Below are 17,191 nucleotides of genomic sequence, written 5' to 3'. Positions count from 1 at the left end.
TTGTGAGAGATTATTTACTTGTCATTGTTTTACCTTTATCAGAAGAACTTGTTGAGTACGCTTTCAAGTAAGATTCCAAACGTGGTGTCTTCATGGCTTTTGATTCTTAAGTTGTATATTCCGCACGTTGCCGTTGATGTCGAGCATGATACTGGAATCTACCTCATGCGTCATATGGAGATGTACAACGGGGCTCAGGGACGCTTAGGTTCAAAGGTGGGTCGTAAAGGGAGTAAGTCTTATTATTTAATTTAACTTTTCCTTGTATGTGCATTAAATATGAAGTCACTGAGATGTTAAACATTATGTTGTGAGGGTTTGCAATGAAATTCTAACTTGGCGATACAACTCTTATAAACTTCATGTGACGGCTGCAGCAAAGGATTACAAGAATGGCGTTCAGATTCGGTAATGCGAAATCTTAAGTAGCTTTGTTTTCTGTTTTTCCGTTTTTCCATGTTAATAAATGAGCTTTTATTTTCCCCTTTTCTCGGTAATCAAGCGCCACATGATGATTTATCATATACAGATGCACACTTGATCAATTATATTCGGAATAATAAGAAGAACAAGGAGTAAGTTCTAATGACCATCTGACTTTTTAAAAACTTGATTTTTTGTCCACTCTCATTTGTTCCCTTTTTCTAATCTAATTGCAACATCTGCGTCATTAGTGAGGTCGTTGTAGAAACCGATTGGTTGCAAGTTACCCAAGCGCGCTGGAACCTTCTTTGTCGGGAAATTGGGTAATGGATATGGTTATTGATGCTGTCGGTATTCGTACTACAATCGAAAACCCAAGTGTTGTGTATTTTCCGACAATCATAAAGGTATTCATATTCCTTATTGTGTCAAATGCTTGTTTTTGATTTTTGAAATGACAAAGAATTTTGACAAATGTTCTCAAATTTCAGGGAGTTGTCGGTAAAAAAGGGTTTCGAAGTCAATACGTCCTACTTGACTACTTGCCCCTCAATCTAAACACAACCCAACTGGTAAATAAATATTCTCTTACTTTTTTTTTCCATGCAATTTTTTTCCAATGCATTTTTTTTTCATTTGAAGTCGATAAATTCTACTTGACTAGTTTGTAATATTTCAGGCTTTCTTTCCTTATTGTGTGGAGAGATCACATTGGTTTGCATACGTTGTTAACTTTGGGAAAAGGATGAACTTCATACTCGACTCCAACCTGCCCAGGCGCCGTGAAGTCATGCAAAAAATTTTAGTTGAACAGGTATGATTTATTAGTTTTTGCACAAAAACATGTTACCCCTCACTTATTATATCCGGAAGGCTGCTCAACAGTTTTTGACTGCCCAAAATGCATTGTCGAATGAAAATATTGTTGGTGATCTTTATGTGCATGAAATACCCTTGTATGTGCATGACATACCCTTGCATGTGCATTAAATAGCCTTATACCACAATCACAATCACAATCACAATCACTCATTGTCTTGTTTTTGTATAGCTCCTGCCTGCTTTGGAGATCATCGCAAGAGACTCTCCAAGATACACAAGGTTGTTGGAGATCAAGACTTTTCAGTGGGAGGTTGTGCAAGTGCCTCGACAAAAGAATGGGTATTCTTGTGGAGTTTATTTGTTAAAGTGGCTAGAAAATTTGTGTGATCAAGCATCATGGAGTGATGAGCGTTCTTACGAGGTATAAATTTTTCAACAAACTTTTGTAAACATTATTCAGTATATTTTATTTCAAGCATTTCAATATTTGTTGTCAAATAAAATTTTTATATAGGATTTGGATGAATATGGTACGAGTATGATTGCACGTCTCATCAAATGGAAGCGAAACAAGAGAAAGGTAAATATAAAGAACCTTGAATGCCTAATTTAAATTTTGCCTAATTTTAATCTTCTTTTCATTGGATTCTGTCTCGGAGTGACTTTTACGTAAAAATATCCCCCCCCCCCCCCCCCCCCCAAAGGGAGTGGCAGATGACCTAATCCAAAATTCGGAACACTGCCATTTTTTGATCTGATTCCTTGAGTCGAGGGATGTACAAAGGGAGTAGACCCTGGAATATTAGATTCTTGTGGAGTTTATTCTGGAATATGTAGTACACTAAGTCTTGAGAGTACATATTAGATTTTGGAATATGTAAGGCGTGTAATACATGAAGTCATGTTTCTGGACTAATTCTAGAAACATGTCACGAGGCAACGAAAACGAGAAACAATTTTCAAAATTGGATAACGAACATGTCACGAGGCAACGAAAACGAGAGAAAATTTTCGAAATTGGAAAACGAACATGTCACGAGGCAACGAAAACGAGAGACAATTTTCAAAAATTGGATAACGAAAAGGCTGTAATGAAATCTGAAAACATCGTAAATGCATTAAAAATTGTTCCACATGCATGAAATAACAGTGTGCATGCATGAAATATGTAACTCATGTGTCCAAGGTCAAATCTTAAAGTAATCTCAAGTGAACTTTTAAAATGTTGCATTTTAATTTACATTTTAACTTTGACGGTTGGGGATGTGGTAGCAAAGAAAGATGTAGTGGTAGATCACATTTCTCCGGTTTCTTAATACTTCTCTTAATCTTGCGTTAGAAAACGTTGTACGTGCATGAAATAACCATGATGTGCATAATTAAACCATGTACATTTCTCCGATTTCTTAATATTTTTGCTCGGATCGTCACTTTGAATTTTAAAGACTTGTCGTACAGGAAGATTCATTTCAATTGATCACATTTTAGTGTTGGGATATTCTCATTTTGGATTACCAAATCTGGTGAAATAGTGAATAAATTAATCGCCGTAAGGTTTCTTGATACTCGCATAATGTGTGCATGAAATAACGTTCTTTGTGCATGAAATACATTTGTATCTGCATGAAATACCGTTGTATGTGCACGAATAATGGTGACAGGAACACTCAGGTTTTACATTCTATAAGAGTTACATTCATTCGTTTTAAGAAAAAAAGTCCAACATCTATCAAATAAAATAAAAAGTCCTGAATTATTCAATAAGGCAAATGTCCAATATCTATCAAATAAAATAAAAATCCCGAATTTTTCAATAAGGTAAAATAAAAAATTACTCTACTCATTGTCGGTTGTCCTTCGGTCACAATTCCTACTGTCGTGGTTCGCCATCTCCCCACAGGCCCTGCATTTTCTTAGCACTTTCTTGTTCACTTCCCCAGCTCGTTCTCTTTGTGAGATCAGCCATTTTCCCGAGCCTTTGTTGTTTCACTGCCTTGGAGGCAAAACCTTAATCTCACTTGGAATATTTGTTCCTAAAAGCATCCCAATTTCAGCATTCTTGTCCTTTACCTTTGCAATACCAGTATTTCCACTTTCATCAGGGGTAATTTTTACCCTTTCCTTGAACTCACGCAAAATCCCAAGCAACTCATCACAATGCCCAGGACTCTGTTCAACGAGTGCCACACAAGTAAACAACTCTGACCATAACTCGCCAACTTTGTTTTTTTGTACATCCATTGATGTACAATCAGCAAGCAACTGGCCATTAGGGCCGACGATTGGCTGGCAGGTTGCTAGTTTGCTCCACCGACTAAGCAGGTAGTCACTTGGAAATTTCTGAATTCCACGAGCTTTGTCGACAGAGTATTCCATGTCTTTCAAACTTCTTGCAAGTGCATACCACTGAAACATCATCCTTCTTAAAACCAACCTTATACGTTTTGTTTCGAACTTGATCTATGATATCTGTGTATAGAATTGGATAGGTTTTATCTTTTTCTTTATCCCCAACACCACATGAATAGCAAGCTGCTTCGACTTCCTTTTGAAACTTGCCGAAAATTGTTGGAGTGTAGATTTCTGATGCATGCTTTTCTAGGGCTAATGGAGTCGACAATTGGGGGAAGGAGTTTTTTTATTGTGCAACGAGTTTCTAATGAGTCCATCTTTGAGCATCCATTGCACTCTCAAATCTTATCCAAAACTCAACTAGGGTTAAATTAGGATTAGTGAAGTTGCTGAAAAAGTGGTTTTCTGACTCTGACCTGGAGGTCATTCTCATCAAACCTCCTAAAAACAGATCACGAAAGTAAGCTGGAACCCACATATTTCTAATGTTGTACTTCTCCTTAAGCCACTCGTTATCCGACAACCCATGAGATTCAACTACTGTTGTCCACCTTTCCTCAAATTCAGGCGGCTCCACATCTTCACTCCAAATACATCGGTTTATCTTCTTCAGGAACTCAGTATCTTTACATATTACAGGCCCTACTTTCTCAGGCAACTTTTTTAGTATGTGCCACATGCAATATCTGTGTTGCACCTTGTCTTTCCAGGCTAATTTCATTCCTTCTTCTATCCCCGCATCTTCATCAGTTATCATACAAACTGGATGACGACCCCCCATAGCCTCTACGAATTTCGTAAATAGCCAAGCAAAGGACTCCTTACTCTCATTAACAATAAGTCCAGCCCCAAAGGTCACACATCTCTTATGATTATCCACCCCTTTAAAAGGGCCAAATATCATCCTATACTTGTTTTTTCTAAAGGTCGTATCAAAAGAGGTCATGTCCCCGAATAGCAAATAGTTTTTAATACTAATAGGGTCAGCCCAAAACACATGTGACAATCGACCTATCTCGTCTACCTCAAAATCAAAATAAAAAGATGGACACATGTGTTTTATCTTCATAAAATGCTCAATCAGCATTTGCATCCCCCTCTGATAAATAATTTTTGATATCTCTAGAAAAGTTCTTAAAGTCTTCCAATGACGCACCCACATTCCTATAACCTCTAACATACTCCTTGAACAACCTATACGACTTAACTGGACCTATGTTATTTTTGGAGTTGTCAAATATCATTTTTTTGTGAACTACATTCAACTCTCTCGTTTGTGTCAAATGTACCATTGTTGATGGTGTTTGTGGCATATGATTATGACCTTCATGAAAATCATTTATTTGGTATTTACCCATATCAGGACCTTCCTCCAAAATTCACTTAAATTTAATACAAGAAGGACATTCTATCCTAGTCCTTTGCCTCCTGTGATTTTTCCCTTTCACTTCACATACTCCAGCCTTATTACACACAACTTTTTTATGCGTAACGACACCATTTTTAGACTTTTGTGAGCTTAATCTAGTCACAAACCCACATTCTTTTGCATATGCTTCATAAAACTCAACACCTAGTTCAAGCTTATCGAATAGCATACCAATATCAGGCTTAAGATGGTTGAGACACTCAAAAACCCGATTCGTGTTGCTTGAAGAACCTTCACGCTGCCTCCTCGTCCCTCGCCTCCTCTACTATGATATCTCGCATATGTGGTGCAATTAAAGTAAGAAAGGTGAGGGATACAAAAGCATATGAAATGTACCTTTAAAAAGCTGAAAACGTGAAGCAACTACCAGGATGAATAGAATTGTACCTTCAACAAATTCGAAAGTCACAACTTCAGAACATCATGTTCATCGCTATTGCAAATATTTCTAATATAGGCTGACATGCATTAGCTTCAACATTCGCTCCTTCGTTTGTAATGACATTTGAAGAAGTTTGTGATAGTATTGAGGAGTTGTCTTTGTCATTATTGCTGCAACAAGAAATGTCAAAAATTAAATAAACAACAATACAATAGTATAATTTATGAAATTGAGTCCCTGATTTTAACAAATGTAGGCAATTTCACAATTTCTCCAACCCTAATTTCTCAATTAAGCCAATTTGATTCACAAAATCACATTTTGATGCACCTAAACAGGAATTTGATGCATATAAACAGGAATTTGGATGCACATAAACAAGATTTTGATGCACATAAACGGTCTCCAACCCTAATTTCTCAGTTTCCCCAATTTAATTCATGAAACTCTAATTTCTCAATTAGGCCAATTTGATTCATAAAATCACATTTTAATGCACCTAAACAGTAATTTGATTCATATAAACAGGAATTTAGATGCACATAAACAAGATTTTGATGCACATAAACGGTCTCCAACCCTAATTTCTCAGTTTCCCCAATTTAATTCATGAAATCCTAATTTCTCAATTAAGCCAATTTGATTCACAAAATCACATTTTGATGCACCTAAACAGGAATTTGATGCACATAAACAGAAATTTGGATGCACATAAACAAGATTTTGATGCACATAAACGGTCTCCAACCCTAATTTCCCAGTTTCCCCAATTTAATTCATGAAACCCTAAATTCAGAAGCATGATGTAACACCCCACGGTAATTGAAGAGGTCCAGTGATAGGCTTAAATGACTAGTGCTTAAAGGGATTGGAAGTACTACTCATATCAACAAAGTGCACTTTCTTTTATGGTCATCCATGCGAAAGAACTCCAAAGTTAAGCGTGCTTGAATGAGAGTAGTCTTAGGATGGGTGACCTCCTGGGAAGGTTCCCGGGATGCGCATGAGTGAGGGCAAAATGCGCTGTAAAGGACCTGTGTTGATCTGTGGGCCATGTACACACTGGTGAGCTATCATAAGAATCGCCCGACCCGGTTTGGGCGGGGTGTTACAAGTGGTATCGAGCAACCTCGCGACCATGTGGTGATCGAGGCGCTTGTTATACGCTCCGGAGGTAGTGGTTATACGCTCCATTGTGATCACACACCTAGCAGGGGAGGATTCTGGGTTAGCGGTTATGCTCCCGCACGCAACGAGGACGTTGCGTTCTTCAAGTGGGGTGACCGTAACACCCCACGGTAATTGAAGAGGTCCAAATGATAGGCTTAAATGACTAGTGCTTAAAGGGATTGGAAGTAATACTCATATCAACAAAGTGCACTTTCTTTTATGGTCATCCATGCGAAAGAACTCCAAAGTTAAGCGTGCTTGACTGGGAGTAGTCTTAGGATGGGTGACCTCCTGGGAAGGTTCCCGGGATGCGCATGAGTGAGGACAAAATGCGCTGTAAAGGACCTATGTTGATCGTGGGCCATGTACACCGCCCGGTGAGCTATCATAGTAACCGCCCGACCCGGTTTGGGCCGGGGTGTTACAAGTGGTATCAGAGCAACCCCGCGACCGTGTGGTGATCGAGAGGCGGTTGTTATACGCTCCCGGAGGCGCGTGGTTATACGCTCCATTGTGATCACACACCTAGCGGGGGAGGATTCTGGTTAGCGGTTATGCTCCCCCACGTAACGAGGACGTTGCGTTCTTCAAGTAGGGGTGTTGTAACACCCTACGGTAATTGAAGAGGTCCGGTGATAGGCTTAAATGACTAGTGCTTAAAGGGATTGGAAGTACTACTCATATCAACAAAGTGCACTTTCTTTTATGGTCATCCATGCGAAAGAACTCCAAAGTTAAGCGTGCTTGACTGGGAGTAGTCTTAGGATGGGTGACCTCCTGGGAATGTTCCCGGGATGCGCATGAGTGAGGACAAAATGCGCTGTAAAGGACCTGTGTTGATCTGTGGGCCATGTACACAGCCTGGTGAGCTATCATAAGTAACCGCCCCCGACCGGTTTGGGCCGGGGTGTTACACATGATTTATCAATCCAGAAACTTAAGACAAATCAAACCCTAATTTCATGGTTTCAACAAATTTCTCAAATCCCCTAACCCTAATTTCTCAGTTTCCCCAATTTAATTGACGAAATCTTAAATTCAGAAGCATAATTGTTCAATTCAGAATTCTAATCGGTTAATCAATCCTTAATTCACGAACAATCTAATTTAATCGACTAAATCAACTAATTTCACAACAAATAATCATAAAGATCGAAATTTTACCTCGAATTTAAAGGCGTCGTTGATTGAAGCAGCGTCGAAAGGTTGATTGTCGAAGAATTTATCGTTCGATTGTAGAGAAAGTTAAGGTTTGATTATCAAAGAGGCGATGGCGGAAGGTTTTAATAGTCGACAGATGAGTTGAAGAGAGAGAGAAAGAATGATGAGAGAGAAAGCAAAATTTAAAATGACTGAGATTAGGTGGGTTTGGGAGGGACGCGCGAAAAAATTTGGAGTTTGGTTGAGTTAATCTCAGCGTGTGTATTATTAGATCCAAGGGTTGTTATGTGGTTCTCATGGTTCTCATTATATGGGTGGTTCTCACCGGATCTCGACCCTATATATATATATATATATATATATATATATATATATATATATATATATATATATAAAGATCCTAGGTGAGTCCACCTATATATTTTAGTCCATGAGTCCATAACACAATATCACGCACTATACAAAACAATATCACGAATTTTTTTTTCCGAAACTTTTTTTTTCAAATTTTTTTTTTCAAATTTTTTTTTTCAAATTTTTTTTTTCGAATTTTTTTTTCAAATTTTTTTTTTCGAAATTTTTTTTTTCAAATTTTTTTTCCGAATTTTTTTTTTTTTTTTTTTTTTAGCTGTGATATTGTTTAGTATAACGTGTGATATTGTATTACAAAATAATATCACGATTTATTTTTTCAATTTTTTTTATTTCGAAATTTTTTTTTTTTAAAAAAAAAAATTTAATGTATGCTGTGATATTGTTTAGTATAATGTGTGATATTGTATTACAAAACAATATCACGATTTTTTTTTCGAATTTTTTTTTCAAAAACTTTTTTTTTTCAGTTGTGATATTGTTTAGTATAACGTGTGAAACTGTAAGTTGTGATATTGTATAGTATAACGTGTGATATTGTATCATGGACTCACGGACTCAAAAAGATAGGGTGGACTCAAGTGATCCTAATTCTATATATATATATATATATATATATATATATATATATTGGGGAGAAAAATAGATGTAAAAAAATGTTAGGAATGTAGATAGTGGAAAATGAGATGGATGAAAGATGGTGTGAGATGTCAAAAAATTAGGAGTGTGAAAATATAAGATGATCCTCTCTATTGTGGGTGCTCTAAGCTTTTCTTGCAAAAAGAGTTATTTTTTAAGTTTTTTCTATAAAATAATTATTTCTTAATTGTTACTAAATTAATTTATTAATATTAAACTTATAAAAAATGTATGAAATGTAAATTATTATTTTGATATATTTTATTTTTACATCCCATTAAACTAACTACGGAGTATGTCATATTATCCACAATATAGTAGTAAAAAATACAAAATCTATACTCTAATGAAAGTATTTTTCGCTACGAACCCAAATATGTAAGTTTATATCACTAATAATGAGTATTAATTAGTGTTTCATTTATTTCACATTTAAAATATAGGATTCATACAAAATTCAGGTACTTACTGTTAAACTCGATTTTGGTAGTCTCTTTTGCTTCCTGAGATTACTATATACGATTGGGTATTACTTTTGGCTTATCAACATTTTCCAACTACACAACCTTTTACCCTCCACTTCATCACCAACATATTTATTTTGTAACAAGGAAAAAGGCTAAAAAAAATAAAATAAAGTATAAAGGTGGAAGACAAAGACCAAACAATGATCTTTCAGCATCCCTCATACGACATACTCCGTATTCAATATCGACAGTAATAGTTAGTTGGCGCCCTTTCAAATTCAGCCATCCTGAAATGAATGAAACGATATCTACCTCATTAGAATGGATATTTCACATTTTCAAGGTCACTGCGATGTCGCCCCAAACTGTTGCGCTTAACTCACCCCCACCTTCCCATGGCTTCATAAGAAAGTTCCAGGTAGCTGCCAAGTTCGCACCGTCTTAGTATTGGGTATCACCTACTACTGGTTTAATTTTATTTTTGTTGCCACTTGTTCTATTATTGATACCATCTTTGTCACTTGATCTATAATAATACTTTTTTTTTTAAAGGAAAGAACAATTTATTAAATCTAATGAAAACAAAGAAAAATAATTTTCTTATAAATTAGGGATCTCAAAATAGCATCTGACAATTCAGCTTGTCCTATTATCGCTATCTTCATGTAGATTTTGCTGGGATCCTTCGTTTGATTCACGAGATAAAATTTATCTCTGACGGGTTCCAAAGATCGTTGACAAATCACTTGTACCCTTTGAAAGAACAGGCTACGAACCATCAACGAACTACTCTTGACTATATTACTAACTTGATTTCATGCCCGTGCGTTGCACGGATTACTAAATTGTTTTTTTCCTATAGATGAGTATGTGAAAAATGTAAGTTTATTATATAAAGTAACTCATGCTTCATAATAGTGGAACAATATATTCTTAAATAGCATGTGTTTATAGCAATAGAAATTCTAATGGAATTAAAATTTCGTAGTTGCCAATATTACTCCAACGGCTCGTTTGACCTTATATTAGTACTCGATTTGTTTACCAAAACGTACTTTTTATGATAGGGAGGACATAAGAGTTTGTGTTCATGTTGGGATAATGCATACAATAAAAAGCAATTGAAATCAACAATAGCAACTTAAAATCTTCCACCAATATTTCAATGCATTCTATTTTTATCCTGTTTATCCCATATAGGTATATTTGACTCGTCTTTATATTTTCATGTAGAGTCTTAGCCTACAAAGATATAAGTAGTATGTTGTACAAATATTATACTCCCTCCGATCCAAACAAATGGCAACATAAAGAAAAATGAGTTATTTAAGAAAAGGTGGGGAAGGGAGGGGTAAAGTTGGAAGCTTTGAATGAGGTCACAAGAATAATAATATAGTAACATGTAAATAGGTAGTGGTATAAGGATAACTTAGCCATTTTTTAGGCCAAATAATAAGGTATGTTATCATTGGTGTGAATCGTTCATTCTGTGATGGGCTGGACTATGTACGTGCGTGAAGGATGCAGCTCAAGTAATGTATGTGCATTTTAGGTCTTATGTAGTTCTACTCCAACTTTTACACTCCTTGCAAATCTAAACTCTTTTCATAAAACCAATGCAATAAAATTCTCATCTATTTACCAAGTGATCGAGAATTAACTTCCTAAATTTTGCAAACGAATCACAAATAACATAGTATGAACATGGCTGGTCTGTTTTCCTTTCAAAACCGTAGAAAGTGAATGTTCCATATAGGACACCGACGTCAAACGACATGATCCGTATAATTGTATCGTATTTTAATTTTTTTTCATGTTTAAGATATGTTCAAGTTAATTGTTTTTATATAAAAGTTAGCTTAGTGACCCGTTCCATTACTCCCAAGTCTAAAAAATTTCCCATGTGGCCATGCATATTAGTATTGGAGGAGGAATTGAAATACTAACTATGATTTATTGATTTGTGCATCTTATTACTATATCTCTATGTAACACACTAACACCGCTCAAATATGAGTTGTTCTTGTTCACTTCCTTTGCTTACAAATAAATTCGACCCCCTATTCATTGAAAGTTGCACAAACAACGTGATAACATTATACACCATATATGAGTTTAATTTTAGGAAACTTTTCGCATCTTGGTAAAGTGCTAAGAATTTCATGCGACATCAATTATATAGCAATACTATTATTTTGTGTATTCTAGTCTAACTTTTAGGTAAAAATATAGTAAAAATTTTATTTCATGTAAAACGGATATATTCAATAAAAATCCACAAACGGATATTTTTTACCAATCGCTTCATTAACCACCAAAAACAAAGAAATTACAAACTCAAACCAATAGGTCTTTAGCATGAGTTTTCAACGTGCACAACGCCAAACTTATAGGTTAGGACAATTACCTTTCTATAAATGCGGAAGGATTTCCATTCTGCAATATTAGTGTCATCTTAGGAGAGACTTATTGAAGGATTCCATGGAAGACATGGGAAGCCATTGAAGAACAACAGAAAAGCTTGAGTTGTAAAGGAAGGTTCCAGAGAGAAGATGTAAATAGAAAGAGAGTTTTTATTGATATTATGAATGAGTTAATAATTTACACAGTGGTAATGAAATATATACAGTTTGACTCTAACAACTTTACAGCTTGACTTCTAACATCCTTGTAACTAAGACTTAGGTAACTAACTCAAGTAACCGACTCAGGTTACTCCAACATCCCCCCCTCAAGTTGGAGGGTGGTGATGACACACCCAACTTGTCCAATAATGCATGATGTTGTGTGCCGGGCAGAGATTTGGTCAAGATATCAGCAGGTTGTACGTTAGTAGGAATGTAAGACAAGGTGATCAAGCCTGCTTGTAATTGCTCTCGAACAAAATGGCAATCAAGCTCAATATGTTTTGTTCTTTCGTGAAAAACCGGGTTCTTTGCAATGTGGATGGCGGCCTGACTGTCACACTTGACAGGTATGGGAGTGATATCAGGAACATCTAGTTCAGTAAGGAGCCTTGTCAACCAAGCTAGCTCTGTTGTCAGTCTTCTCAAAGATCTATATTCTGCTTCAGCTGAAGATAGACTGACAATCTGTTGTTTCTTGGATTTCCAAGATATTAAACTGCCACCAAGAAAAATAACAAACCCACTAACTGATCTTCTAGAATTGGGGCAGGCAGCCCAATCAGCATCACAGAATGCAGTTAGGGTGTAATCAGTAGAAGGATTTAGAAGAATTCCTTGAGATGGTGACTTGGAGAGATATCTGAGAACATGAACAGCTCCTTCCCAATGAAGATCAGTGGGAGATGAAAGAAACTGGCTCAAATGTTGAATGGCGAAGCAAATGTCTGGCCTAGTATGTGTCAAGAAATTGAGTTTACCAACCAATCTCCTATAAGGAGTGGGATCAGACAGAGGAGTACCATGACCAGCAAGTAGCTTAACAGCATTATCAAGAGGAGTCATGTTGGAAGATTTGTTTAAGCAATCAAATTCTGTAAGTAAGTCATGGACAAATTTAGACTGAGTAATGGCCATTCCAGAGGTAACTGAAGTAAATTCCAGTCCCAAGAAATAATGCAGAGTACCAAGATCCTTTATTTTGAAGACGCTGTCCAGAAATGACTTTAGGGAATTAATTTCTCTTATGTTGTCTCCAGTAATGAGAATGTCATCAACATAAATTGCTATGAAGACATGGGAGCATTCTGAAAGCTTGTAGAACAATGAGTAATCATTCAGAGATTGAACATAACCTTTGGACCGTAGAGCAGAGCTAAGCTTAGAATACCACTGTCTAGAGGCTTGTTTCAATCCATAAAGAGACTTTTGAAGTTTGCAGACAAGATGTGGATCAGCTAAGGGCAAGCCAGGAGGTGGTTTCATGTAAACCTCCTCATCAAGGTCACCATGCAAGAAGGCATTATTGACATCTAGTTGATTAAGAATCCATCCTTTCTTTAGAGCAACAACCACCAAACTCCTGATAGTAGTCATTTTTACCACGGGAGAGAAGGTTTCATTGTAATCAATTCCTTCTTTTTGAGTAAAGCCCTTAACAACTAACCTGGCCTTGTACCTTTCAATAGAGCCATCGGCTTTATGTTTTACTTTAAAAACCCATTTACAACTAATTGACTTCTTGCCAGGAGGAAGAGATACTAAGGACCAAGTACTATTAGCTTCAAGTACAGAGAACTCAGAAGCAATGGCTTGTTGCCACTCAGAATATTGCATAGCCTGTTCATAGTTCTGAGGTTCCTGAACAGGATGTAATGTGGATGCATGTAACACATAACTTGTACTGATGTTAGTCGGGTTAGGAATGGAATTTGAGATGCAAAAAGGGGTGAGGGTATGAGTGCAATCTGAGATGGAAGAATTAGCTGAAGTTTTTCGAAGAGGACAATGAAGTCTTTCAGGTGTGAAGGAAAAGTGGTAGTCCTGGTGGAATGTCTGGTAGAAACAGAAGGTTGGGCAGTATTATGATCTACAGTTTTATCATTATTATTTTTATTATTATTATTAGTGTTGTTAGTATCATTGTTATTGGAAAAAGAAGAATTATTAATATCAGTATGGCTAGAGGAAGAGGGAGACTTGTCAGGCTGAGAATATGGTGGAGAAATAGGAAGAGGCAAGAAATGATCATAAGTGTCAGGAATATAAGGAAATATTTGTTCATGAAAAACAACATCTCTTGAATAAAATATGGATTTGTTGGCTAAGTTCAAGAGTTTGTAAGCCTTTTTACCAAATGGATAGCCCAAAAACAATGAAGGTGTGGCTCTAGGGTCAAGTTTATCTCGACCATGTTTGGGTGTAGTAGCATAACACAAACATCCAAAGGTTATGATGTGAGAGAGATTAGGTGGTTTATTAAAAAGCAGTTCATATGGTGACTTGTGATTGAGAATTTTAGTAAGTAATCTATTCACTAGATATGCTGCAGTAAGAATGCATTCTCCCCAATATTTTTTTGGTAAATTAGATTGGAAAATGAGTGCTCTAGCTGTCTCAAGTAAATGTTTGTGTTTGCGTTCAACCACCCCATTTTGTTGTGGAGTGTGAACACATGAGGTCTGGTGAATAATCCCATTTTGGGAAAGATAGGTTATAGCAGGTATGCTTGAACCAAGTTCAAGTGCAGTGTCAGATCTTATAATTTGAATGGTCCGTTGAAACTGGGTTTTTGCAAAAGCTATGAAATTCTTGATTAAATCAAAGGCAATGCCTTTATTGGATATGAGATGAATCCATGTAGTTCTAGTAAAATCGTCAACAATTGTAAGAAAATATTTGTAACCATTATAGGTAGCAATAGGATAAGGACCCCAAAGGTCAACATGTATGAGTTGAAAAGGACAAGTGGACTGAATGTGACTAGTGGGAAAAGAAAATCTGTGTTGTCTAGCTTTAGCACAAATAGAACAAGACAAAATTTGATCTTCATTCAATTCAGAGAACTTACAAGGCATATGCTTGAGTTTGTACATTGGTAAATGGCCTAGTCTAGAGTGCCACATAGCAGCAGAATTAGAAACTACAACAGAATTGGAATGAGAAGAAGCTAAAGGAATGTGTGGTTGAGAAGAAGCTTAAAGGAGATAGAGGTTCTTTTGAACTCTACCAAGAGTCATTGGCATCTTCATAGAAAAGCCCTGCATCAAGCAAAGAGATGGTGAGAAGCTTATGGTAGAATTGAGTTGTTTAGCTAACCTTGCTATGGAAAGGAGATTGAATTTAAAAGATGGGACAAAAAGTACATCTGTCAAAATGATTTCAGATGTGGCAGGAACAGTACCAATGGTGTTTATAATGGTGGTCTGACCAGTGGGTAAAGTGATAGAGTAAGGTTTATCAATAGTCCTAACATCAGAAAACAAGTTTAGGTATGCACACATATGATCACTAGCACCACTGTCCAGAATCCAAGAATTATGAGAAACAGAAAATGCATTAGAAAGATTGGTATTACCAGCAAAATTAGCAGAACCAATGTTGGAAGTATCTGTGGGTGTAGATACATGAAGAGCAGTCTGTAACTTGTTGTACATGCCAGGAGAAATGTCATGTCCAGCTACATTATGGAGTCCTGAACTTCCAGAGCTAGAGTTTGAAGCCCCGGAGCTTGTACCTGCTAATCCCTGCTGGTAACCAGAGAAAAATCCACTATTATCAAGAGATGGACCCATATTTTCTTGTACATTGTTGGCAAATCTTCTTTTGTTGTTGTTGAACTCGAGTCTGCTGCAATTGCTGATGAGGTGATCAACCTGGTTTCTTGCAGTAATTGCAGGTTTTAACTTCTGGTTGATTGTTATTTTCTGTAAAAACTGGTGGTTTATTGTAGTTGGATTTGGTCTGATTGTAAAATTGGGTGTTTTGGAACTGGTTGTTGAAAGATTTTGACTGATTGTGGAACTGATTGTAAGGTGAATTTGGATTATAAGGAGTTGGGTACTGATTATAAGACGAATTCGTGCCCTTTCCTTTGAAGTTCTTAGCATAAAATGATGCTGATTCATGTTGAATCTGTGTGCCTTGACTGAATTCCCTTTGTTTTTCTTCCTGAAGAAGGACATTGTACACAGAAGCAATGGAGGGAAGAGGATTCTGCATCAACAAAGTACCTCTAACAACCTTATAAGAATCATTTAAGCCCATTAACAGTTGAACTACCCTCTGATTTTGTTGAAACTTATCTCTTTTCTCAGCAGCTCCACAAGTGCAAGCACAAGAGCAAGAAGGATTTAAACCCATGGCATCAGTTTCATCCCAAACTAACTTGAGTTTAGTAAAATAACTTGCAATATTGTCATCACCTTGACTCAAATCAGTTAATTTCTTATGTATCCCATACAATTGCGCACCATTAATTTGTCCCTAACGATTTTCGAGTTCTTCCCAAGCAATTTTAGCGGATTTTGAATAAAGAACAGAATTTGCAATCTCAGAAGATAAGGAATTCAAAATCCACGTAAAAACCATATCATTACATTGTTGCCAAATCTTAATTGCAGAATCAGGAGAAGTAGGTTTAGAAATTGTACCATCGACGAACCCTAATTTGTTCTTCGCTGAAAGTGCAATCTCCATACCTCTTTTCCAGCCGCTGAAACCGTCACCGTGAAACACATTGGAGACCAGCTTTGAAGTTAGAAGATCGGTTTTGGTAATCTTCGTTGGATTGTTGTCGTTTGTTTCTCCGTTTTGCGACATTTTTCTGGAATTCGTTCTTCGCGAAATTGTAGTGAAATTGATGAATTTGAGAATTTAGAAACAAATAATTGTGTAACGAATTAAAAAAAACAAGTATTTTGGGATTTTGTTATGTAATTTGAAAGGAATTAGAGTGTTTTGTGATTTTGTTTTTGAGAATAAACCCTAAAATTTGGGGGAAAACAAAAAAAATTGAGAGAAATAAAGCAAATTTGATTTTGATGCGGAAGCGAAATGGAACGCAACAGGTATAGAGTCAGGACTAGCCTGCTCTGATACCATGAAGGATTCCATGGAAGACATGGGAAGCCATTGAAGCACAACAGAAAAGCTTGAGTTGTAAAGGAAGGTTCCAGAGAGAAGATGTAAATAGAAAGAGAGTTTTTATTGATATTATGAATGAGTTAATAATTTACACAGTGGTAATGAAATATATACAGTTTGACTCTAACAACTTTACAGCTTGACTTCTAACATCCTTGTAACTAAGACTTAGGTAACTAACTCAAGTAACCGACTCAGGTTACTCCAACACTTATCGAATCATAAATAATTAAAATCTAAGTAAATGTGATAAAAGAAGACGCAAATATGAACAAAGATAAATTAGGGTAAAACTGACCAAACAGATACCTTCAACATGAACATCATAATCATATATAATTTGCCTCTCTACCCATGATTATATAAATTCATACCTGGATGAATAAGAGGGAAATGGAGGAAACGATATTAAGGATGGCATGCA

At 36.3% G+C, this 17,191-nt stretch overlaps 1 protein-coding gene across 1 annotated transcript; it reads right to left on the bottom strand.

Moving 5' to 3' along the window:
* Positions 1–14,673: 14,673 nt before the first annotated feature.
* On the bottom strand, positions 14,674–16,780 carry LOC141627078 (uncharacterized). Its single transcript, XM_074440562.1, has 2 exons — positions 15,200–16,780; positions 14,674–14,882 (listed from the first exon to the last, which is right to left on the bottom strand). The coding sequence occupies exons 1-2, from the start codon at positions 15,804–15,806 to the stop codon at positions 14,848–14,850; spliced, it is 642 nt and encodes a 213-aa protein (XP_074296663.1). The 5' UTR covers positions 15,807–16,780; the 3' UTR covers positions 14,674–14,847.
* Positions 16,781–17,191: the final 411 nt, after the last annotated feature.

This window comes from Silene latifolia, chromosome Y (genome assembly GCF_048544455.1).
Source record: "Silene latifolia isolate original U9 population chromosome Y, ASM4854445v1, whole genome shotgun sequence".
NCBI classification, from domain to species: Eukaryota; Viridiplantae; Streptophyta; class Magnoliopsida; order Caryophyllales; family Caryophyllaceae; genus Silene; species Silene latifolia.
This window is presented reverse-complemented; position numbering and strand designations above follow the sequence as displayed.